General features: G+C 38.1%; 1 protein-coding gene across 1 annotated transcript in view; it reads left to right on the top strand.

Annotated features, from left to right (window-relative positions):
• Nucleotides 1–27484, top strand: part of ccdc88b (coiled-coil domain containing 88B) — a 148280-nt gene that overhangs the window by 84758 nt on the left and 36038 nt on the right. Inside the window, exons 20-22 of the mRNA XM_057850799.1 lie at nt 4733–5010; nt 5607–5750; nt 11975–12161. Of these exons, the coding sequence (XP_057706782.1) occupies nt 4733–5010; nt 5607–5750; nt 11975–12161 (609 nt within the window). The remainder of the gene's footprint in view (nt 1–4732; nt 5011–5606; nt 5751–11974; nt 12162–27484) is intronic.

Raw genomic sequence — 27484 nt, 5'->3', positions numbered from 1 at the left:
GCCAGGAAGTGATTGTCCTTACACTGTAAGGAAAACATTGTGAACTGATCTGAAGTTAGCCCCCACCATCTATCAGTAGAGGTCTGAAGTGCACTCGTATCTCAAATTTTACTTGAATCTCAAATATGTAAATTAGTCATTATCTTGAAAAATGTCAAGGGACGCATATCACAACGATGGATTGCTACATCGGCCAGCACAGGATGGCTCAGCTCAGGTGTTGGGCAGATACAGTGCCTTGCAAAAGTATTCGGCCCCCTTGAATCCTGCAACCTTTCGCCACATTTCAGGCTTCAAACATAAAGATATGAAATTTAATTTTTTTGTCAAGAATCAACAACAAGTGGGACACAATCGTGAAGTGGAACAACAGGAAGTCCAAAAATGCGTTGCTCAAACAAGGAAAAATGCTCAAAGGAACAAATGTCTATGTGAACGAGCACCTCACAAAGAAAAATGCGTACATTTCCAGAAGAGCACGAATCTTGAGAAGACAAAGAAAAATTCAATCAACATGGACTGCAAAGTCCTTTATTAAGCTGAATGGAGCTCTGGAAGATGCCAAGGCGCTTGTCATCAAAAACATTGAGGAGTTGGATAACTATTAACAACACAGCGCCACCCTCATGTAACCACAGGTCATAATCAAATGAATCAAATGAATAATTAAAATGAACATACAGTGCCTTGCAAAAGTATTCAGCCCCCTTGAATCTTGCAACTTTTCGCCACATTTCAGGCTTCAAACATAAAGATATGAAATTTAATTTTTTTGTCAAGAATCAACAACAAGTGGGACACAATCGTGAAGTGGAACAACATTTATTGGATAATTTAAACTTTTTTAACAAATAAAAAACTGAAAAGTGGGGCGTGCAATATTATTCGGCCCCTTTACTTTCAGTGCAGCAAACTCACTCCAGAAGTTCAGTGAGGATCTCTGAATGATCCAATGTTGTCCTAAATGACCGATGATAAATAGAATCCAACTGTGTGTAATCAAGTCTCCATATAAATGCACCTGCTCTGTGATAGTCTCAGGGTTCTGTTTAAAGTGCAGAGAGCATTATGAAAACCAAGGAACACACCAGGCAGGTCCGAGATACTGTTGTGGAGAAGTTTAAAGCCGGATTTGGATACAAAAAGATTTCCCAAGCTTTAAACATCTCAAGGAGCACTGTGCAAGCCATCATATTGAAATGGAAGGAGCATCAGACCACTGCAAATCTACCAAGACCCGGCCGTCCTTCCTAACTTTCTTCTCAAACAAGGAGAAAACTGATCAGAGATGCAGCCAAGAGGCCCATGATCACTCTGGATGAACTGCAGAGATCTACAGCTGAGGTGGGAGAGTCTGTCCATAGGACAACAATCAGTCGTACGCTGCACAAATCTGGCCTTTATGGAAGAGTGGCAAGAAGAAAGCCATTTCTCAAAGATATCCACAAAAAGTCTCTTTTAAAGTTTGCCACAAGCCACCTGGGAGACACACCAAACATGTGGAAGAAGGTGCTCTGGTCAGATGAAACCAAAATTGAACTTTTTGGCCACAATGCAAAACGATATGTTTGGCGTAAAAGCAACACAGCTCATCACCCTGAACACACCATCCCCACTCTCAAACATGGTGGTGGCAGCATCATGGTTTGGGCCTGCTTTTCTTCAGCAGGGACAGGGAAGATGGTTAAAATTGACGGGAAGATGGATGCAGCCAAATACAGGAACATTCTGGAAGAAAACCTGTTGGTATCTGCACAAGACCTGAGACTGGGACGGAGATTTATCTTCCAACAGGACAATGATCCAAAACATAAAGCCAAATCTACAATGGAATGGTTCAAAAATAAACGTATCCAGGTGTTAGAATGGCCAAGTCAAAGTCCAGACCTGAATCCAATCGAGAATCTGTGGAAAGAGCTGAAGACTGCTGTTCACAAACACTCTCCATCCAACCTCACTGAGCTCGAGCTGTTTTGCAAGGAAGAATGGGCAAGAATGTCAGACTCTCGATGTGCAAAACTGATAGAAAAATACCCCAAGCGACTTGCAGCTGTATTTGGAGCAAAAGGTGGCGCTACAAAGTATTAACGCAAGGGGGCCGAATAATATTGCACACCTCACTTTTCAGTTTTTTATTTGTTAAAAAAGTTTAAATTATCCAATAAATTTTGTTCCACTTCACGATTGTGTCCCACTTGTTGTTGATTCTTGACAAAAAATTAAAATTTTATATCTTTATGTTTGAAGCCTGAAATGTGGCGAAAGGTTGCAAGGTTCAAGGGGGCCGAATACTTTTGCAAGGCACTGTATGATTAATATTGCAGCCCATAGAGCACAGGTGTCATACACCAAATGTGGTCCACCACATCATTTTGTGTGGCTTTCGACACAAATCATGTGCATCGACTTGATGTTTCTTGCTAAAATATCAAAATTGCATGTTATCTTGCCTTTAACCCCTCATAGGGCAGGTCATTGACGGCATCAGATATCCAATCTCTTTTGATTGGGAGAGTCTGGCAGTGAATGATCATTGATTTTTGATCGAGTGATGATTAAAAAAACTAATATTTAAGGTTTCCACATTGTATTATGGGGTACTTACACCAAAAGACATGCAGCTAATTAGCTTGTTTAAATAAAAAAAAATTAAAAAATCCAAAAAATAAGCCACACTGGACTATAAACCACACGGTTCAAAGCAGTGGGAAAAACTAGCAGTTTATACTTGGAAAATGTGTTTTGTATTATTTATTTTTTATTTTATTTTAACTTTTCAAAACCAAGTATCATTAAATTTGTTGTCTATGTGTAACAATGTATACATCTAAATGGGTCTGTAGTCATAATGGGCCACCGGAGGGGAATTTTAACTATTACATTACCTGTGAGAAAATGGAGTTTGACACCCTTGCCATAGAGACTGACATGCATATTGAAATCAGTGCAGATAAGAGAAACACTACGAAATTAAGAAAATAGTACAGGGCTCCAGACTGCAACCAAATGGTGGCATTTTGCGACTAAGATTAGAGCCAGTGTGAGTATTTTTTTTTCGCCGGGGGAAACTACAACAGAGGAAAAAGGTGATGATGTGTGAAGTAGTTGCGGCTTGGCCAGCGGCGGGTTTAGCCCCTCCTGATTCGACGCCGAGCGAACTGGAGTGTATAAAAAATGCATAGGGGAAAATTAAACTACAAAAGGAAACAGCGTGGAATACACAGGCGTGCAATCACTTTTATTTTGTGACTTTTTGGACTGTCAAACTTCCACTTCCAGGAGAGCGAGACTCACGAAACGGGCGCCCGGAGAGGCTCTGCCTGTCTCGGCCACTGTTATGCACACGTCTCCCTGCTCGTCTCCGGTTGTGGTTTCGCTTCCAGGAAATATATGCGACACCACACCATGTTTCAATTTGTTATTTTCCAAATGCTGAGTGCGCAACGATTGTAACCCAAGTAAATTTATAATTTCAATCGCAACTTGGCACTGCTTGTAAAAGCAGAGCGTGACCATGCTCTCCCTCCTGTGTGATGCAATCAAATGCATTCACGAAAGAAACAGTGCTCACAGGTTAAAAAAAAAAAAACAGTATTCACAAAACGGACTTAAAAAGGATAAGCTGTCAACAGAACATAGAATATAGGGCACATACTGTATAGTGACATGAAGTTCCGCTCTGAGACCCCAATTTGTCCAAATTTCAAAATTGTCTGATTTGCAAGTGTGATACATCATTGGAAAGCTTAAAATGTCAATTTTATGGGGGAAGAAAAATTCTGAACAGGAGGGCATTTAAAAAAAATATATACTGTATATATATTTTTAAACAGCAAAACTCTAACTGGGGGTGAGAGCACGCGAGAGCAGAATTAAAAACGCCATGATTTTAAAGAGATATTATTGCGTACTTACCTTTTTTCGATCCAAAAACTCCACATAGCATATAACATTGAGTGTTAAGACACAGATGTGAATGGTCACAACTGGATTTTTTCGGGATTTTATGGGTGAAACATGGTAATATAACAAGGGTCGCAGATGCAGAAATCGCAGACATCAAGGAGTGGTCGAGATTTTCTTTTTCATATATTTACCTTTTTAAACGATTTTTTTTTCATATTTTCTTTGTTTGGATCAATTATTTATCATCTAAAATACTGGGGAAAATGCGACAGTCATGAAAAAAGATACAATTAAGTGATAGTTATGAGGTAGATATCCGTGACTTTTTTACAGACGCCAATTTTTTCATTGTGATGTAATTTGTTTAAAACATTAAAATATGCGAGTAAATCATTTTTTAAAGTCTTTTTAAAAATTTTTTTTAACGAAATATTACACATCAATTAATGATTCTAAGCTAAAAATGACAGACATTTTGAATAACAAATATAATTACTTACCTACTTTTCATGGCTGGGTTGAAACAAAAGCGGTTGCACGACGTCTGTAAACAGGGGTTAAAAATAAATATATACAGTATATACATATATTTATTTTTTGTCATGAGAGGGACACATCGCATCCATGTTACAGCTGGGTCTCCCTAAAAAAATCCCGCATTAACCTAATTTCTAAGCAGTATACTGGTTGATGTCAAAACTGATAGAGAATAAAATATAGATTCATAAGTCAATATTAGTCTGAAGCCCTGTAGTAGTAAATTTAGATCACTGCTTCTGTGGCTACATGACTGCTTCATATCCCATTTCATCGCCCAAATACATAGGTAGAGCAAGTGGACGTGAACTCGCAGCTAGCAGCAGCGCAGACACGCCACAGTGAGAGCGAGGCCCGGTGCGCAGCACTGGAAGCTGAGTCAAAGGTGTGGGCGCGGGAAAGGCAAGAATCGGCGGCCCGGATGGAAACCCTACGGCGGGACCACGAGCGGCTGACAGCACTGCAGCAGCGTCAGGAAACGGAGCTGGACCAACTTCTAGAAAAACACTCTCGTCTTCGGAGCAGCAGCCGCAGTCTGGAGGGGCAACACAGGGAGCTGGAGGCCAGGTACACACCATCAAAAACTGCTGCTAACTGAGAATACCCCAGACTGCTATCTATTACCCAAGATAAGGCAATTGAAAGGAGATTCTCTTTTGCTTTGCTTACCACGGCCCTTCTAAATGAACACCTGCTAATGCGTATGAGACGTTGTTATCACTCCAATTCTTTGAGACAAGCACTTCACCTATTGGGTGAGTCCAAAAAACAAGTCATTTCAATGCCAGGAAAAGCTTACACACTAAAGGTATTGTGTGTCGAAAAATGCTCCTCTCTCAGTTTTATTGCGCTTTCTAATTGTGCTGTTGCTCAATAGAACTGATTTGTTTTCTCTTCCCAGTCCACACACTTATCTTTTCCAAAATGGGAAGGCAATGACGCAGCAATGTCACGGCATCACCTCAAATCACCTACATCCAGCTTCCAATTAGGTTGATGTCATACCCATGCTGTTGCCATTGCGATGATATGCTGTGATGCATTAACCCGTGTTCAGTTCATTTTCTTGAGCATTTTGGCCCCGTGACAGCATTTTTTAAGCATTCACATGCAATTGCACTTTCTGCCAAAGTGTGTTAATGTGTGCGTATTGTGTTGTATAGCTACAAAGAGCTGCTGGATGCTAAAAGCCATCTGGAGGAGAGAGAGCGAGAGATGAAAATGGAGAGAGAGGAGATGGAAGCAGAAGCTCAGAGGAGATTGGAGCGAGAACGAGAGCTGGAGAGGTTGAAAGAAGACAGCGAGAGGTGACAAATACTTATACAAAGAGTCAGCATTGAACTCTCCTCCTGCATACGCTCGCTCACATTTAAACTCTGACATTACCGCTTTACTTTGGATCAGAGGATACAAAATAGGAGGTGGGTTCAATGCAAGTGCAAAATAGTGTGAATCGCTCATGGACATGGCACGGAAAAACAAAGCAATTGTGCAAGAACGGGAGAGCAAAAAAATTACAAATGATTTACCCACGATTTGGAAAGGTAGTTTGCATCTGTTACATGCGTTATATGTATGGCATTTTCACTTTATGCTTAGGGCCAAACCTTTTATGAAATCACATTATGGGTTTTCACTATCCTATTGACTGAACTGATTAATGACACCTTACTAATGACAGGCTGCTAAGCTGAAGAACAGTGTCATTATGTTTTCGTGGTGAGTGGTATTTAGCGAAAAGCAGATTTGCAGTTCCAAATGTGCCCCTTAGTCTTGTTAATCAGCATCCATTTTCATAATCAATGATGGAGACTTTAAATGGTCCACCCATCCATTTTCTACAGCAGGGATTAGCAACCACTGTGCAGGGAAATTTTTACATTTTACTCACTATTTTTGAGACTATCAATTATTTCCTACAAACTCTTTGTCCATCTATCAGTGCCAGTCACGTTTATATATATATACATACTTTAAGATACGAGCATATTGAGTTACCAGATTGGCCTCGGAATGAAATAAACTCAAGGCATTGATTGTTCAAAATTTTGATTAAACTTAAAGCTAGGTTCATACTACAGGTCTTAATGAACAAATCCGATTTTTTTGTGTTTTTCCGACGCCAGTCAGGCATTAACTTGACGGTCTGAACGGGACAAGTCGCATAGAAGTAGACCATTTCAAATCCGATCTGAGTCACTTTTAAAACCTTACATTCCCTCTCTCAGCAATTAAAATTAACGTGGGAGGCAATGTGAGGAAGAAAGGTGGTAGTTGATCATTTTCTTAACACCTTATGTTCTTTCCCAAAGCAGAGAAGATATATCAATTGGTGCCCCTACGCACAGTCATGGTTGCACTTCCCATCATGCATTTGGGTTGAATGGCTGCAGTATCATTTACTGAAAGCTCAACAAATACACTAGATGGCAATATTTAGTCATAATATACAAAGTTACATTTATCCTTTAAGAATTACAAGTCTTTCTATCCGTGGATCCCTCTCACAGAAAGAATGTTAATAATGTAAATGCCATCTTGGGGATTTATTGTCATAATAAACAAATACAGTACTTATGTACTGTGTGTTGAATGTATATATTCGTCAGAGTTTTATTCATTTTTTCCTAATGCATTGCCCCAAATGTATATGATCGGGAAAAATTATCGGGAATGATTGGAATTGAATCGGGAGCAAAAAAAAAAAAAAAGAAATCGATCGGGAAATATCGGGATCGGCAGATACTCAAACTAAAAGGATCGGGATCGGATCGGGGGCAAAAAAACATGATCGGAACAACCCTAGTGTCCTGTATTTGTAGTTTGGAATAGTAAGACTGGGAACACAATTTTTTGTTGTTTAGGTCTGACAGCTGATTTTAAATCACTTTTGGGGTGTGGAATCCAAAACCAATCTTTTATTTGCTAGCACTTTAACTTTTTGAACCATGGAGCCACATTTTCTTTAAAAATTATTTACAGTATTAAAAAAACAGTACTTAACAGATATTAACATACAATACAATATAAAAGAAACAGGCAAGACTGCAATGCAAAACACGATAATATTTTAACAAAGAAACTTAGCTAGCATGTCGTAACAAGAATTGTAGGTTAGCTGTGGAGAAAAACCATGCGTGATGAGAAAAGATGAGAAATGAGAAGATGAGGAAAATGGAGGTGCTTTGGATTCTGCCCCCCAAAAATGAGTTTAAAACAACTATCAGACCTAAAACAACAGATTTCACCTCCAAAATATTGACGGTGATAGCATCAAATCCATTTTGACTGGGAGGGCTGGATGCTATCGTTCGTGCCACTTGTGGTTTTGCTTTCAGGTAGATGCTAAATTAAGTTGAGACAGTTAACTTTATTTGACAGTGGCATCTCAATTCCGTCATAAATATGACGTGACATTTCGCATGTATGACATTCTGCTCTAAAGTGTGTTACTTTGAGATATCAGGGTTTAAATAATTGAACAGGATTTTTATTTGTCAAAATATATTAGTAAGTTAAAGTAAAAAAAATTTTAAAAATGAAATAAAATAAAATATTCTAGATAAAATTAAAATATATGCTTTAGGTGCGCCTAAACCCACAGCGCAACATTATTGCCATCAGAACTAAAATAATTCTTTTCCGTAAAAAAACATGTTTGTATGTTAACATTATACACACACTCTCTATCTCAACACAGACAGTTGCCAGACAGAAAAAAAACAACATGTTTTACCACCGCTAGACACTCTAAACACGCTGGAGTTAACTCTCGTAGCTGGTGGTAAACGTTCATGACAGTATTTACTAACATTTAATTTTGTATAAATGCAAAATCATATTGGAAGAATTGCATACCTGTCAACCTGTGGCTGTTGGCAATCTTACAAATAGTGACGTATGCCCATACAAATTGGTGACTAATATTACAACGGTGTATATAGCGTGCAATATGAAACAAAAATAAAACTCAATTTTCAAAATAGTATGAAGTTATTGGTAATATTGTTATATATAACCTTGTGCAATCATAGAACAATCTATATGTTCAGCTACATCATGATTACTAAAATTTAACAGTGATTTTTGTGTAAATTGTAAATAGCACTTTTGGCAATTTCTATCATGTCCTGATGGCTGCACTTCATGGCACTTCAACTCGCAGTTTAATTTGACTTGAAGGTAGTTTGTTAGTGTGTTATATTGTAAATTAAAAAGGTCAATTGATAAAATTAACTTACCGATGCAATCTTTGAGTCAACGAACATTTCTTTTGCTAATTCTGAGAAGTGATCAGCAATAGTTGCAGGCAAATTGTGTTCGGCAACAAATTGGCAGAATGAAATCTCTGCTTTCGTCACTTTTCATTCTGCAGACTTCATCTTTATGACCAGTGTTGTTAATCTTACTTTTAAAAAGTAATTAATTAGTTACAAATTACTTCTCCCAAAGAGTAATTTAGTTAGTAACTCAGTTACCTGAAGGTAATACTAATTAGTTACTTGGCAAAGTACTTGGTGTTACCTTTTACCATGTTTTTTTTTGTCATTCAACAAAAACAAAACAAACAAAAAAACAACAACATACAGTGCCTTGCAAAAGTATTCGGCCCCCTTGAACCTTGCAACCTTTCGCCACATTTCAGGCTTCAAACATAAAGATATAAAATTTTAATTTTTTGTCAAGGATCAACAACAAGTGGGACACAATCGTGAAGTGGAACAAAATTTATTGGATAATTTAAACTTTTTTAACAAATAAAAAACTGAAAAGTGGGGCGTGCAATATTATTCGGCCCCCTTGCGTTAATACTTTGTAGCGCCACCTTTTGCTCCAATTACAGCTGCAAGTCGCTTGGGGTATGTTTCTATCAGTTTTGCACATCGAGAGACTGACATTCTTGCCCAGTCTTCCTTGCAAAACAGCTCGAGCTCAGTGAGGTTGGATGGAGAGTGTTTGTGAACAGCAGTCTTCAGCTCTTTCCACAGATTCTCGATTGGATTCAGGTCTGGACTTTGACTTGGCCATTCTAACACCTAGATACGTTTATTTTTTAACCATTCCATTGTAGATTTGGCTTTATGTTTTGGATCATTGTCCTGTTGGAAGATAAATCTCCGTCCCAGTCTCAGGTCTTGTGCAGATACCAACAGGTTTTCTTCCAGAATGTTCCTGTATTTGGCCGAATCCATCTTCCCGTCAATTTTAACCATCTTCCCTGTCCCTGCTGAAGAAAAGCAGGCCCAAACCATGATGCTGCCACCACCATGTTTGACAGTGGGGATGGTGTGTTCAGGGTGATGAGCTGTGTTGCTTTTACGCCAAACATGTCATTTTGCATTGTGGCCAAAAAGTTCAATTTTGGTTTCATCTGACCAGAGCACCTTCTTCCACATGTTTGGTGTGTCTCCTAGGTGGCTTGTGGCAAACTTTAAACGAGACTTTTTATGGATATCTTTGAGAAATGGCTTTCTTCTTGCCACTCTTCCATAAAGGCCAGATTTGTGCAGTGTACGACTGATTGTTGTCCTATGGACAGACTCTCCCACCTCAGCTGTAGATCTCTGCAGTTCATCCAGAGTGATCATGGGCCTCTTGGCTGCATCTCTGATCAGTTTTCTCCTTGTTTGAGAAGAAAGTTTGGAAGGACGGCCGGGTCTTGGTAGATTTGCAGTGGTCTGATGGTCCTTCCATTTCAATATGATGGCTTGCACAGTGCTCCAATGAGATGTTTAAAGCTTGGGAAATCTTTTTGTATCCAAATCCGGCTTTAAACTTCTCCACAACAGTATCTCGGACCTGCCTGGTGTAGTCCTTGGTTTTCATAATGCTCTCTGCACTTTAAACAGAACCCTGAGACTATCACAGAGCAGGTGCATTTATACGGAGACTTGATTACACACAGGTGGATTCTATTTATCATCATCGGTCATTTAGGACAACATTGGATCATTCAGAGATCCTCACTGAACTTCTGGAGTGCGTTTGCTGCACTGAAAGTAAAGGGGCCGAATAATATTGCACGCCCCACTTTTCAGTTTTTTATTTGTTAAAAAAGTTTAAATTATCCAATAAATGTTGTTCCACTTCACGACTGTGTCCCACTTGTTGTTGATTCTTGACAAAAAAATTAAATTTCATATCTTTATGTTTGAAGCCTGAAATGTGGCGAAAGGTTGCAAGATTCAAGGGGGCCGAATACGTTTGCAAGGCACTGTAGTAACCTTTGCTTTATTCGGAAATCGTTTAATGTTGTGAATCAACTGTTAAAGTTCCCTTCTGTCTACTTTTGACATGTTTTAAAACTGTTTCATCATTTAAAGATAGATTCAAGTCAAGATTTTGCCGATTTAGGTGTATTTCAGATAAAAAGTTACTTAAGTTCGCTAGGAAGGCTCACTACAACAGAGCCTTTCTGAGAAGTCTACTGCTTCAAAATGGCGGCTGTTTATTAACACCGCCGTCTGTCATTTTGCATGCAGTTCTACAAGGATTTAATATCTAGGCGTAGATTGTAGGCTGTCCGCTACAGTCAGGAAATATTGGAGCCACCTAGCCGAGCATCGCGTTTGCTACAGCGTCACAACACTCTTCTCTCAGTGTCATTTCTCGCTTCATTCAACCATTGTAGTAACGCATCATAACGCATATTGTCTCATTGCCGAAATGGTGACAAAATCCAAACGGAGAAAAAAAACCGTAATGCACGAAAAACGTACAGATTTTGAACGTACGGCGTACACATTTAAAAATCAGTGATCACTTGTACAAATTACGCCAAAACCGCACAACTTGACAGGTATGGTATTGCCTCCTCGGCAGTAACCCTCCGCAAACATGTTTTACATGTCGGTTGGCCCTCCTAATCTAAGCAGTGGCCATCTGTAACTTTACTATAGCCTAATTATTTTCATACCAGCGATTTCGTTTTCTTTGATGGATGAAAAAGGTTCAGGAGTTTCACCTCCTCCAGCCATCGGGTAGCACAGCTGACTCACTGACACTGAGCAACAACCAGCGTAGGAGGGTTGAGCCTCACAGTTGCAAGCGAGGGATTTCTCCATGCATGTTTGTGACTTAAAAAATAGCAAATACCTTAGGGACGGTATGAAGGAAAATTTTGCGGTTTTGAAACCTTGACGTTTTCATACTACGGTATACCTTGAAACCAGTAATCAGCACATGTCTACGTGACACTATTATGAGTATTAACAAATGTTTATGACAGATGTCATTAATTGTCCGGCAAACCATGTCAATTTTGAAGGATGCAAAAGATGCGGACTGGACATTAATCGAGTTAGTGACAAAATTTAAACACTGTTTCGCTGTAGAATTACTCAACGGTTTTAGTATATCATTTCTCAAGCGACATGAAATGTATTTGCTCATAGTTTTGTAACTTTGACTTGTTTTGTTATGTAACAACAAAATAATGGGTTTCATTTAGAGAGCAAATGATCTGAGGCACTCTGCAGGACATAAGCAATGACAAAAGCCCTTGCTTGTGTGTGTGTGTTTTTGTGTCCAGGCTTCATGGCCAACAGAAGGAGTTGGTCGCATCCCAGGCAGAGCTGCTGGCTCAGGGCTCTTTGCTGAGGGGGGAGCTGAGCGCCTCCTTGCTGGAGAGGACTCGACTTGAGGGGGAGCTCAGCATCCTAAGGGAAGCCAACCAAAATCTGGACCTCAGTAATGCCCGCCTCACCAGCCAGTACCAGGTAGCAAACCAACACATGTGCATACTTTCACCAGCCTTTGCTTAGATCAGTGGAACGGCAGATGCCAAGGCCGAACAATCCTTAACGTTTGATTGATGCTGTTCCACTCCCGTGCAAAATGAATGCTTTCTGCCATAGAAATGAATGGAAATACCCATTTTTTGGGGTGTAATGAATGCAGTGTTGTCCAATATTATCAAGAAGCCGATAATATCGGCCGATAAAAGCATTTTAAAATGATATCGGATAATATCGACATCGGTTTTGGGCCAATATGCATATGGCAGTGCTGTGCATGTCCACTTATGACCGGCCTGTGTTTCTGGTGTTTTTTTTGTCGCCCCCTGATGGCGCTTAGGTGTAACTAGTTTTGATAACTTTCAGCACTTTCTGCTGATTTAATCGTATGTCGATACGAGCTCATTGAGAAGAGTGAGAGCTAAATGGACGAACTAATGTCAGCAGCCAATGTACCACAGCAGCTCTTGCCATCTCACCGTGTTGTTTGTGCCTTATGCAAGCATCACTTGTTAGTTATATTCTTCCTTTGTTTTATATTCATGAGCGTTGCGTAGTATATATTGGACATGTGTATACAGTGGGGCAAATAAGTATTTAGTCAACCACTAATTGTGCAAGTTCTCCCACTTGAAAATAGTAGAGAGGCCTGTAATTGTCAACATGGGTAAACCTCAACCATGAGAGACAGAATGTGGGAGGAAAAAAAACAGAAAATCACATTGTTTGATTTTTAAAGAATTTATTTGCAAATCATGGTGGAAAATAAGTATTTGGTCAACACCAAAAGTTCATCGCAATACTTTGTTATGTACCCTTTGTTGGCAATAATGGAGGCCAAACGTTTTCTGTAACTCTTCACAAGCTTTTCACACACTGCTGCTGGTATTTTGGCCCATTCCTCCATGCAGATCTCCTCTAGAGCAGTGATGTTTTGGGGCTGTTGTTGGGCAACACGGACTTTCAACTCCCTCCACAGATTTATATGGGGTTGAGATCTGGAGACCGGCTAGGCCAATCCAGGACCTTGAAATGCTTCTTACGAAGCCACTCCTTTGTTGCCCTGGCTGTGTGTTTGGGATCATTGTCATGCTGAAAGACCCCCGGCACGTCTCATCTTCAATGGCCTTACTAATGGAAGGAGATTTTCACTTAAAATCCCTCGATATATGGCCCCATTCATTCTTTCCTTTACACAGATCAGTCGTCCTGGTCCCTTTGCAGGAAAACAGCCACAAAGCATGATGTTTCCACCCCCATGCTTCACAGTGGGTATGGTGTTCTTCGGATGCAATTCAGTATTCTTTCTCCTCCAAACACGAGAACCTGTGTTTCTACCAAAAAGTTCTATTTTGGTTTCATCTGACCATAACGCATTCTCCTAGTCAAAAAAGGTGCCATTAAATCAGGTAACAAGTGGAGCCTCGTTAGACCTCGTTAGAAGAAGTTAGACCTCTTTGACAGCCAGAAATCTTGCTTGTTTGTAGGTGAACAAATATTTATTTTCCACTTTAATTTGGATATAAATTCTTTAAAAATCAAACAATTTGATTGTGATTCTGTTTTCCCCCCCCCCACATTCTCTCATGGTTAAGGTTTACCCATATTGACAATTACATGCCTCTCTAATCTTTTCAAGTAGGAGAACCTGCACAATTGGTGGTTGACTATATACTTATTTGCCCCACTGTAATTAGATTTTTTTTGCATTTGTGATAAAATGTGGTTACATTATTTTATTGCTTGAAAGCTGTGGTACGAGTCGCTATTCAAATTTACATGTGGTGTATCCACATGTGGTGTATTTGCTTTATCTCATATAATTGACACAATGTTTTGTTGTTTTCAGTTTTACAAAAGAGTATCAGTGCTCTTGTCAAGAGAAAGATGACCACTGGGAAGCCAATTCAGCTTTACTCCGTGTCTGACTTCTCTTTAGAACCTGATTTGTTCACTGTCTGTTGATTTGTGTACACACACACACATTGATGACAGAATAAGTGCTTTATTGGCACTTTGCACTTGCACTACTTGGATTTCGACTACATACAGTGGTGCAATATAGGTACTTTTCCCCATAACTTCAGTTGAATTTGTTCTCTCATTTTTTACAGAATGTTTATCTGGAAAACCTTGAAGTTGTTACATTTATCATTAGTAACGCCTCCAGTGGGGCATCACAGTACAATTAGACATAGTATGTTAGATCCAAAAATGCATATATTGCTATCGGATTTTTTCAGTTGGACAATATCTGGATATCGGTTATCTGTTAAAAGTCATTATCGGACAACTCTAGTTGTCATGACAAAAATAGCTCCCTTTGGTACGAAATGTTGTCTGAAAAAGCAAGTATTAAAGAAGGAGTTTGTGTGAAATCAATCCTCATATAAGTAGAAGAATATTGGCTTTTCGATACAGATTTAATGGCAACGTTAGAAGATATTTGTTTTTACGTAGACACACAATCCTCTTTAATTTTCACCCCATGATCTTTACCAGTGATGAGGGAGAGCAATGTCAACGCTCTTCCACTAGTTTGCAAAAAGTAAAAAAAAAAATTGTCCAGTTCTCTACAAAGTTTAGCAAAAATAGGTTCTCCAGTTTTTCTACAGTCCTCACGAGCAAACAAACTGACTAATGATATTTGGCTTTCAGTTGCAAAATACAAACACAATAATAAACCTATTAAAAATCCAACAGACATAACTTTGCTATCAATTGAATTATTCATGCTGGAAACACTAATTGTACCCTCTGCGGGGAGCGCCATTACACAAGCCAGAAAATAATTAAAAGGCATCTTTTTCTTGAGCTGTTCAGTAGCAAACGTCTGAACAATACATAAGTTGTCCCCTTGTAAATAAGAGGAATGCGGCGAGGCCGCCATTGATTTGTATTGACCACTAAAGTAAATTAAACTTCATGGCTGTAGGGGGAGCCCCAGAGTAATACAAACACCCACTTAGACCTTACTTCTATTTGCCCGCTCGATTTCAGTCTTAACTAAAACAACCATTTAATGTGTGGGCTCCACTCTTTGCTCCTCGTAAAGCTCACATAACCCACAAGTGTAGTAAAGGAAGCTGGAGAACACACTCTTTCTAACCTGCAGTCGCAATCGGATGTTTAATAATTACGGTTTCCGAGTGAACATTTGCATGCAAAAAAGAACTTAACGCTTCATGATGGAGACACTTGGAAACATTACACTCTTGGAATAATAAAGCTAATTTATTTCAAGCATTATTGGACCATTAAACCCAGCATATTAGACCTTTATGGCAAGTTTTAGAGGCTGTTCTACATAGCCGTGGTGAGAACAGAATCATTAGCATCTCATCAGATGTGACTTCAGATATAACACCCGATAGAAGCGGACGTCAGTTTAGTCACATGAGGAAAAGCGATTTGTAGAGCCAACTTCAAATCAGCCTTAATCGTCTGCGTGCCGCTGTCAAACTCTGGCTAAGTATTGAAAATACTCCTCGCGCACCAAAGTTTGAAGTTGCCCGAGGGATTACACACGTGCAAATTGACTTTCCATAAAGAAGCCAAGCGGGAGATGTTTTGATAGGCTGCCTCGACCTGCCTCTCTAATGAAGAACATTTGGTGTGCTAACAGAGAAGAAGCACCAAAACTATACTGGGATTGGGCACGTTTTTCTGAATTATTCAAACTGACCAATAACCCAAACTTGGCTTGTCAAACTCGACAAATTAGCGTCTGTATTAATCAATTGGAGTTGCCTCCCAGTGCCACATAGCGAGCAGTTTGTCATTCACTTTATTCATTGAATTATCCCTATCAGCTCTATTTTCCTTATTTTCAACGTTTCCATAATGCATGACGGAAAGCCAATAAATAGTGGCAGAGTGCGAATGAAGCGCTGCTTTTAATGCAATGTTCGGAGCGTGTCAAGACTCACAATCAACCTGCTGCAGTGCTGCTAACTGTCAGAGAGAAAAGTGGGAATGAGACAATCATCAGCGCCATAAGACGATATGGTTCATTCCTCCCAAACACTGAGGAGGTTGTTTAGACACGTTCATCTACACTTAATTAATACCATAATTAAATAAGGGAATCTCGTGATTGTATCGTGTATTGCTGAGAACTACTGACCTGGCATGTTCTATATCTAGGCCATTGATGTGTAAACATACCCTATATGCTGTATGAAATGACGCACACTACCACAGTATAGCATTTCTTCACGTCGTGGCTACAAATGTGTACTTTGTATTTATAGAGAATAAAAGGCTTCTGTTGGGGGTAGGACATTTATGAGCAATGTCCTACTCAAATCAATTTGAAATGAATGAAACAAACCCTTGTTTGTTTTCAGGTGTTCTACACAAATCATGCTTAAAAACATATTGTAACTAATTGTTCACTATAATATACAACAGCGGTGTCCAAAGTTCAGCATGTTGCAAGTCTAGTCACCATGCCATGTATTTTGAAAATTAAAAAAAAAAAAAAAAAAAAAAAAAAGGACTACATTGGTACGTTATCTTCTTCGCCTTTCTGCAACATCCAAATTCTTCTTAAAATGCAACTCTTTTATGGAGGTAGATTTGTGTCTTTATTATTCAATCAAAAAAAAAGTTGCTTCGATCAAATAAAAAGTTGCTTCAATCAAAATATATACTTTCAATCGAAGAAAACGTCACTTCAATCAAAAAAAATGTGTTTGAATACAAAAATAAAATTGAAACTCAAAAAAATATATTTGAAAACTATTTTTCTTTGATTAAATTTTATTTTTTTGATCAAAGTCAAGTTTTTTTTAATTGAAACACCATTTTTGATTGAAGTCATGTAATTTTCCGTTTGGACCACATTTTGGCTACGACATTTGTGTCTTTATTATTCAATCAAAAAATAAATTGCTTCAAACAAAAAAATATATATTTTCAAAAGAAAAATCACTTCAATCAATTTTTTAAAAAAAATCAATTGTAGAAAAAAAGGTTTGAATGTGAAAAAATATTTGAGACTCAGAAATTCACATTTGAACACTTTATTTTTCATTCAAACTGTTTTCTTTGATTGAAGCAATCCTTTTTGTGTTTGAGCCATATTAGGGGTAGGACATTTGTGTCAAAATCATTCAATCGCAATAAAAGTTGCTTTAATCAAAAAACTATTTTTAATCAAAGAAAAAAATCATTTGCAAAAACTTTTTTTTTATATATATATATTTTTTATTTGAAATATATATATATTTTTTTTAATTGAAGTGTCACTGTTTTTGAAAAGCAAAAAGTTTTAAACTTATTTTTTTCAAAGTGGAAAAAGTTTTGAACACACTTTTTTTTTTTGAAGTGGAAAAAGTTTTGAAGGCACGGTACGGTACGGTGCCCTGTCGTGGCACACTGGTCGGACCCCGATATCACCCCCCAGGCGCGGAGGCCGGCTGTCGAGTGGACGCCCCGCGAATGACACGGCACTCATTCAAAGCTGAAGCGATGGGGCTGCCGGCGTGGACGCCGGCGACTCGCCGGTAGTCCACTCGCTTACTGGGCAGGCTAGTGTCGCACCACTCGCCGACCACTCCCGTACCGGCGCGTCGCGGACACTCCGGTTGGAACCAATTGCCAACCGTCACGTCAGGGCAGCGGGTGAAGTTCGCCGTGTTAAATCACATTAAGCAACAGGGCACCGTACTCCGGTGAAATGCCGATGTCACACGCCCGTACTGGTGCCCTATATTCGGCTTAGACTCCAACAGACTCCGATGGCTGGATGGAGCCCTGGTGGCCATTATGCTTGCTTCATACTTTTATGTCATTGGCTCAGCTACCTGCCAATCAAACACACCGGAACTAGCGTTGAAGGAGAATCTTTGTGTCAAAATGATTCAATCGAAAAAAAGTGCCTTCAAAACTTTTTCCACTTCAAAAAAAAAAGTGTGTTCAAAACTTTTTCCACTTTGAAAAAAATAAGTTTAAAACTTTTTGCTTTTCAAAAAAAGTGACACTTCAATAATAAAAAAAATATATTTCAAATAAAAAATATATTTAAAAAAAAAAAAAAGTTTTTGCAAATGATTTTTTTCTTTGATTAAAAATAGTTTTTTGATTAAAGCAACTTTTATTGCGATTGAATGATTTTGACACAAATGTCCTACCCCTAATATGGCTGAAACACAAAAAGGATTGCTTCAATCAAAGAAAACAGTTTGAATGAAAAATAAAGTGTTCAAATGCGAATTTCTGAGTCTCAAATATTTGTTCACATTCAAACCTTTTTTTCTACGATTGATTTAAAAAAAAAATTTGATTGAAGTGATTTTTCTTTTGAAAATATATATTTTTTTGTTTGAAGCAATTTATTTTTTGATTGAATAATAAAGACACAAATTTCCTAGCCAAAATGTGGTCCAAACGGAAAATTACATGACTTCAATCAAAAATGGTGTTTCAATTAAAAAAAAACTTGACTTTGATCAAAAAAATACAATTCAATCAAAGAAAAATAGTTTTCAAATATATTTTTTTGAGTTTCAAATTTATTTTTGCATTCAAACACATTTTTTTTTGATTGAAGTGACATTTTCTTCGATTGAAAGTATATATTTTGATTGAAGCAACTTTTTATTTGATCGAAGCAACTTTTTTTTTGATTGAATAATAAAGACACAAATCTACCTCCATACTCTTTGCCCTGATTGGAAGCCAGTGGAGCGGATCTGCTGGTGAGAAGCTCGTGGGCACTGGAAATGCATGTGTGTGTTGTCCAAAGTTTATATTAGTAAAATTACACTGAAATCTGAAAGCTCTTCAGCTACCATTTAACACACTGCAGGACGAGGACTGCAATCGTTCTTCAATGAAAACAAGCTTCGCTATTTCACAATTATACAAAAATAAAATATATTCACTCACTTCAGGATGTTTCTGTGTCTGCGTACGTAATTTATATTTTAGCCAGGTGGCAAGCCTTCGCTAGGACTGGTCCCAAATGCTTTGATCAGTGGTTCTTAACCCTGTTAAAGGTGCCGAAACCCGCAAGTTTCACATGTGGATTCACCGAACCCTTCGCCGAACCATTCGGAATTCGATAATCTAGCATTTTTTTCAGCTAGCAAGCTAATAATTTAGCAAATTCCCGTTCAAAATTCTCATTTTGACAGCATGTTTTATGAATAGACCAAAATTTGAGACCATGCTGCCCATTGGTCTGTTGTATTCCCTCACACCAAGTGTGAGTCAACCTTCCACTGAGCCAACCAATTCTTCCTCATATCAGGTCGAGAAATAGCAGTTAAAAGAAATGGATTAGGCCTGTAAATTGGGAGCAAACCAGTACATAACCTGGTCTAAAATGCCACTTTGCCTAGATTTACTCAGCACACATGTCTTTACCTTCGCCGAACCCCTTTCTCACCGAGCGCCTGGGGTTCAATCGAACCACTGGCTTAGATATTCCTTATTTCTACTTAAATTTAAAAATTCACTTACGTGACACTGACACACTTAAACGGTGCGTCAAGACTTGAGGTCATCTTTGTATTGAAGAAGTTCAGAAGGACGCACAGGAGATAGTGAAATAGTGGTAAAGTTGGGTTAAAATAATCCAAAATAGGTTCAAATATAGATCTAAATACTGTATTTTCTATATACTATATGTTTGGTGTGGCTCAATTAAGAAGCAGGAAGTGGCAACCTTCAGACGGCTATATTCCCGATATCAGTGGACATAGCGAAAGAACGTAGAGGGTAATTTCAAAACCTACCATTTGCAGGACGAATTCACCTTCAAACACGATTGCAATCAAATAAACTACATGGATCAACCAGGGCACAGTCTCATAGCTTATGCATGAAAGCATGACAAATATTGGAAAATGTCGAGTTTAAATTAGGGCTGTCAAACGATTAACATTTTTAATCGAGTTAATTACAGCTTAAAAATTAATTAATTGTAATTAATCGTAACTAATCGCAATTCAAACCATCTATAAAATCTATCTGTAAATTATTGTTGGAATGGAAAGATAAGACACAAGATGGATATGTACAGTACATTCAACATACGGTAAGAAAGTACTGTATTTGTTTATTATAACAATAAATCAACAAGATGGCATTAACATTATTAACATCCTGTTAAAGCGATCCATGGATAGAAAGACTTGTAGTTCATTAAAGATAAAAGTTAGTACAAGTTATAGACATTTTATATTGAAACCCCTCTTAATGTTTTCTTTTTAATAAAATTAGTAAAAATTTCAATCAAAAAATAAACGAGTAGCCCGCCAATGTTGATGTCAATAATAACACAATGCTCATGGGTGCTTAAGCCCATATAATCAGTCGCACCCAAGTGCCAGCAGAGGGCGACAAAACTCCAAAAACATTGCACATGGACACTTGGACATTGCACTGTGCTGTCATTTTAATCTGTTTGAGCGGGCATGTGCGTTAATTGCGTCAAATATTTTAACATGATTAATTTAAAAAAATAATTACTGCCCGTTAATGCGATAATTTTGACAGCCCTAGTTTAAATTTAAAGAAAATAAATAACTAAGAATAAAAAATGTTTAAGTTACAAGATACCACTAATTATGTATTTTTTTTTTTTTTAATCAAACAAATAAGTTTAATATTCTGTGATTACACTTTTTTTTTTTTTTAAATTAAAGCAATATCTAAATGCAATACACACACACACACACATAGATATATATATATATATCTATGTGTGTGTGTGTATATACTGTAAAACATTTGGATAAGGCAATAATATACCTTGTGACTGCAAATTTAAATACATAAACGAATGTTTGTTTTTAATTAAAGGCAATGACTTGCTCTCTTCACAGTTTTATATTTTTCTCTACATTTATTATGAATCTTATGAGTGTGCAAATTATAATTTCTATCTAGTTTAATAAGATTGACAGCGACAGCAGAAATTCGTACCTTAACAGATGAAGGCAGTTTTCCTACAGCTGTTAGTTTATCAATTGGCGAATGACATCTATATACAGGAGTACAAAGGTATGGTCGAAATGTGCCACATTTAATCAACTTGCTTTACTTAAGTTGTAGTCGCTCTCTTTGTCTCTCTCTCTTTCTGGCTCTATCTCTTGCTCACTCTCTCTCATCAATACATACTCCCAGACTCCATATTTATATTATTATGCACACATTCCATACACTCTCCGTTCGTTTAACTGCTTCTTTCCACTTTCCTGTATGTGGCTGCTCTGTGAAAAAAAAAAGTTTCAACATCTCTGTTGCACGTTCTATTTCTACACAGCATCTGTCACTCACCAAAATGGTAGACTATGTGACTTTACTTTCCGTAATCATTTTTCTAGACACTATTTTGTGTGTTGGTCCCGCATCAAATAAATCCACTTTAAAAGCTTTTCGTCTAATTCCTCTATCCCTCCAACGAAGCACGTGCTTTCCCAGTTAGCGTGACTGATTGACTGAATGCATACAGCAGCACTTTCACATTCAACACCAAACTCATCGCTGCTCTGTGGGCTCTGCACATTTTGGAAAACACCGCAACAAATGCAGTTATTAATTATTTGTTGGACTAAAAATGCATTTTTTTTTTTATTCTTAATTTTTTGAGCCTCTTAATTGCAAATATTCTCTCATTTGCTGTTTGCTTTTATTATTTTTATTTATGTATATTCTTTATTAAATAAACACAAAGGGGAAAAACTGATTTAAAAGAAATATCATTTTAAAAATCTGCTTATTTAAAAAAAATGAAAAAAAGGAATATTATTTTTATATTATGTATTTTTCAGTTCTCATTCAGTTTTTCATTATTTACCATTTGAATAAAAAAACTGATAGAATATGGATTGTCTTTTTAGATGTTATAAACATATAAGAACATGTAAACATATGTTTTATTCATATTGTTTTTTTTTGTTTTTTTTTTTACTAAAAAACAACATAGAAAGAAAAAACTAAATATCATTTTATAATTTTAAATGTATATGTAATGTATATATTTATTTTAAAAAATGTTAAAAGTTGGAAAAATCCTGTAAAGTCTCTTATATCTGTAGTAAATTTATTTAAATTTTATTTTAGTGAAAAACATGAAGTAAAGCATAAAATTTCCTTTCCCTGGCCAATCAAAATGATCCAGAGGGCCGGATCTAGCCCCATGGCCTTGAGTTTGACACCAGTACTCTCATGTTATGCAAAAGAGTGACTATATTAACTTTTCAAACAACCTATTTTAATCCACCGCGATGCATTATTCAAGTATAGTTCAGTTGAATTTAACTCAGTCACAATCAATGTTTAAAAACTCATGTTTTTCAAATATTTAGGAACAATTCCTCAGTGTAATACCATTGTACTCAATCCTTAAAGACATTAGCATGAAATCTAAGTGCAGTGTTCATGCTAAAACTATAGCTTATGAATAAATAAATAAATAAATCATCAGCTTTTTTTCTCTTTATATTTTGGCCTATTATACTATAGCCTGAGTTATGCTTCTGCATTGCGGTGACGGCGTAGCGACGATGGAGATAGAGCTGAAAAGAATACTCAAGCAACTCAAGTAACTCGAGTTTAAAAACTGATCCGAGTAATTTTATTCACCTCGAGGAATCATTTATTTTGCCAGCTCTAAGCATCACGTTTTGCCCGGACTACTTTTAATGCGGGACAACGCGCTGATGTCACGTGCGTAGAGGAAGAAGCAATTAAAAAAAAAAATCTTACTGCAGCCGACAGCCGCTTCAATGAATGCCGACCTTGCTAAAAACTAGCCCGCATGATGCTATGGTGGTAGCAGGTAGCGTCTGATGCGTCTCTTAGATATCACATGTATGTTGAACTAGATGTGAAATGACAGCAGGTATCATACTGTAACGTTGACAAAGAGTCAACCGCTTTGTTAGGTTGCAATTATTTATTTTTTGGGAACTTGTGGAACAACTACACGACTGCTGTCTGCCGACGCACACGCACCTGCCCGAACGACAACAACAGGAAGGCACGTCTGTTGCTCTCCCGCACCTCCCTCACCCCCACACATCATGCACATTCAGGAATGCATGCAAATATCCCCGCCATATTATAACCTGATATGTTACAATATATTTATTTTGAACACTGCAAAAACGTAATCCTTTCAGGACTTAGTTTAGACTAACTGAAAACCTAACTTGAACTTAAAAATAGCTTAACACAAATGGAAATTCAATTGAAACACGTGGGAAAAACACCTAACTTTTAAGTGATGTGTGTTATCAAGCGTAATGGCATTTTTAGGTAAGAAATGTAATATATATATATATATATATATATATATACATACAGTATGTATTTTTTTATAAGAAAGACAAAATAACATTTTTTTGAGTGAAAGCAGTGAATTAGTCTTTTTATTATTTTAGTCACATCTGAGATGCAATTGTTGGCTGTTTTCAACAATGTACATTGAAAATAAAGACATTGATTGACTGGAAATGGTTCAATATTAGATGAAATGTCTTGTTTTCTCATGTATATGTATAATTGCTCTTTACATTAAAAAAATGTCTTATCTGATTACTCGATTAATCGATAGAATTTTCAGTCGGTTACTAAAATATTCGATAGCTGCAGCCCTAGATGTAGATCCTACGGCAGACATGTCCAAAGTCCGGCCCGGGGGCTAAATGCAGCCCGTGGTCAAATTTCATCTGGCCCCAGCCTATGTCATAAAATTATAGGTCCGATAATAGGAATTATGACGTCATCCGAATAAATCCGATAACATAATATCTTATCGGCCCTATGTCGGATTGGAATTTGTGCGTTTGTTTCCACTCCTATTTTTCCAGTATGCAAAGTTTTGTTACTGTCATGTTATGTTAATGTCATCATGAAAATTCTGGTTCGGTCAAAGGCAAATCTAAGCTGAACCAACCACTAGTATTTTTGACCTACAGGTGTTCAAAAACTCAGGTGAATATACATTGAAAAATGATATATATATTATCGGCTATTGTATCGGTATCGGCCTTGAGGAGCAGGAAGTTATCGATATCGGTATCAGTTTCAAAAAATGGATATCGTGCACCCCTACATAAAATCAGTAACGTCTGGCCCGCACACAGACTTAATAAATTGGTCGGCAGTACTACTACCAGCATATCAAGTAGCTTACACACTAAATGCTGCTCCTCATTTACCCACTAAGCAACATTACCCCGTGACCCTTTACTTCCAATTTTGTAAAATGGTGACAATCAACAAAAAAAAAAAGGAAGTCGACTGCGACGGCCGACGGTTCAAAACATAGGTGGAAATAGGACTATTTCTTCACTAAAATACGCAACAACAGTGTCTGCCTTTTGCAAAGAGACAGTCGCTGTTTATAAAGAGTTCAATGTGAGGCGATATTACCTAACAAGACACACTGACATGTACGACAAGATTACAGCGAAGATTCGCAGCGAGAAATTGAAGAACTTGTAGCTAGTTCAATTTCACAGCAGCAGTATTTCGCAAGAACCCGAGAGTTGAAAGAGAATGCCACAAAGGCTAGTTGCAAGATTGTTGAAATGATCAATTAAAAAAAAAAATAAAGCAAATGTGACACACAGAATGGCTTGCTAAAATTTGCTCAAATATATTGTTCTACGTAAAGGACGTCAGCCAAGTTCGGCCCCCCACATTTTTACCACACCAAATCTGGCCCCCTTTGCAAAACGTTTGGACACCCCTGTCCTATGGCGTCACTGAGCATTCGATAGTTCTGTGGCAAGGGAACCCCTTGCTCTGTAATTCACTGCCAAGCCACTAGAGTGGTGTGCCATCGTGTTTGTACGGTTTTGGGGGACTCTTGTCGACTTCCTCTAGTTTTCTTCCGGGTACACATCAATGCCAACTGAGATGGAACACTTGAATGTGGATCTTCAGCTTATCAATATTGAACATTAAATGTTGATCATACAAAAGTTGAGGTGCAGGCAACGCAGAAGACTGTTGCGGAGGTGGTCTGTCCGACTGTTGATGCCACACAGAGACTGGCAGTCACATTACGAATTCTAGCATCAGGTGGAAGCCAGCAAGCTGCGTTGTCCAGCGTTTTGTCCGATTTCTTTGCCGTGTCCTGCAACCAGCCAGTGGGAAGCCATCGCAGATATGGCTATGGAACTTCCCAAACAGTGGAAGCTTTGATTGTAAACACGTCATTATAAAAGCACCGAGGCACTCTCAATCAGTGATGATGAATCAAGTGTGTGAGCTGTCTGTTGTTGATAATTAAACATCAAACCAACTCTTTTGACACCAAACCTGTGCTTTTTTTCTTCATATTTTTGAAGCGTACGATGTACAGTAAGTAAGTCACAGACTCACGGCAAACATATGTACACAATAAATGCAATCTTTATAATGTTCTGATGAGACATTGTAGTAGTTGTCGTACTAGCGGACCTCTTCGATGATACTCTCGTCAGCTTGGTCCATTTTTGCGTGTAGCACAACAATGTTTGAAAATGGCGGTGATTTCGCGCTGAACCGGAAACAAGAGTCTGAGCGGACCAATCACAGTCCATTTGCGTCACGTAACCACGCGTTGACGTGACGCTCAGTCAGGAATCTGTGGAGGTGCACGTCAGGGTACAGCGGAGGGTCGTAAATTGGGTCTGCCTTGACGGCGTAGGTTTGCCGCAGAAGCTTAACTCGGCCTTAACAGGTTTTAATTCACTGCATCGACGATGAGACATCCAATTCATTTGAACTGCGAGGACTGGCTGTGAATGCTCATGTTTCAGTGCCGTTGATATGTATATATTTATATACATATTATGTATAGTGTATCACAAACGTGAGTACACCCCTCGCATTTCTGCAGATATTTAAGTATATCTGTTCATGGGACAACACTGACAAAATGACACTTTGACACAATGAAAAGTAGGCTGGGTGCAGCTTATATAATAGAGTTCATTTATTTTCCCCCTCAAAATAACTCAAAATATAGCCATTACTATCCAAACCCCTGGCAACAAAAGTGAGTACACCGCATGGGAACTACGTACATCCCTAAAAGTTCAAATTGAGTACCGCTTGTCATTTTCCCTCCAAAATGTCATGTGACTCATCACAGGAGTGCTGTCAGCATTGCTGCAGAGATTTAAAGAGCATACGACACCAGAAAAAAAGTCTTAAATGGCATTATTATGTGAATTAGAATCATATTTTGAGACGATTCGACTATATACAACAATTTAGCAAAGCGCAGATGACGAGAAATTAGTCTTTTAATCTGCCGGTTAGCCACGCCTACAATTATAGGGCTTTAGCGTCCCCAACAGGTGGATGACGTCAGCGGTAGACTAGGCTCATCGGTTTTACTATTCAGCCCATTGAGGGGGAATTGTTCAGAACGAGGAAAACGAGACGAAGAGAGCTGCAAAATGTCATTGTTTCAGTCTCTACTCCCAATATTTTTACAGGATATTCTTTTTATCCAAGTATTTTCCCCAATAGCTATATAAATGGCTTGAGAAGGACCAGTCAGCCCGTCGAGGGGGAACTATTCACAATGAGGAAAACGCGACGAAGAGAGCGGCAAAATGTCATTGTTTCTGTCTCTTTACTTCAATATTTTTACAGGATATTCTTTTTATCCAAGTATTTTTCCCCAATAGCTATATAAATGGCTTGAGAAGGACCAGTCAGCCCGTCGAGGGGGAACTATTCACAATGAGGAAAACGCGACGAAGAGAGTGGCAAAATGTCATTGTTTCTGTCTCTTTACTTCAATATTTTTACAGGATATTCTTTTTACCCAAGTACTTTCCCCAATTGCTAAATAAATGGCATGGTCATGACAAATAACTTGTGCTAAATGGAATATAAAATAATAAAAATCCATTTATTCAAGACGACATGGCAAAATTACTCCATAATGGTCAAAACAGTCGACTTTACCTTTACTGTCACACCTGCCGAACGATATTTTATGACACCTAAATCGGACATATGTCATTTCCCTTCCCCGGCTTCGGAGAATGTAAACAGACCAGAAGGAGTGACAGCTAGCCGACATGCTAACCCGAACCGAGGGATGTTTCAAAGTCTTCGAAGTGGAAAATCACACATAACTAGCCTGGATTATTTGACATGACGACCCGGTTGTCGAGTTTCTTTGCGGATCGGCAAACCGCCCGGCAGAGCAATTTACAGTTCGTTCCCTGGAGGAGGGTGGCTGGAATTGTTGTGTAGCTAACGTGCTAACAGCTAACTGCTAATGAGCGTGAGGATAGCTTTTTACATGCCTATCAATGATCAAACGTAAGTAGTCC

The sequence above is a fragment of the Corythoichthys intestinalis genome, chromosome 11 (genome assembly GCF_030265065.1).
Source record: "Corythoichthys intestinalis isolate RoL2023-P3 chromosome 11, ASM3026506v1, whole genome shotgun sequence".
NCBI classification, from domain to species: Eukaryota; Metazoa; Chordata; class Actinopteri; order Syngnathiformes; family Syngnathidae; genus Corythoichthys; species Corythoichthys intestinalis.
The sequence above is the reverse complement of the archived record's forward strand: the minus strand, read 5'-3'. Positions and strand labels throughout refer to the sequence as shown.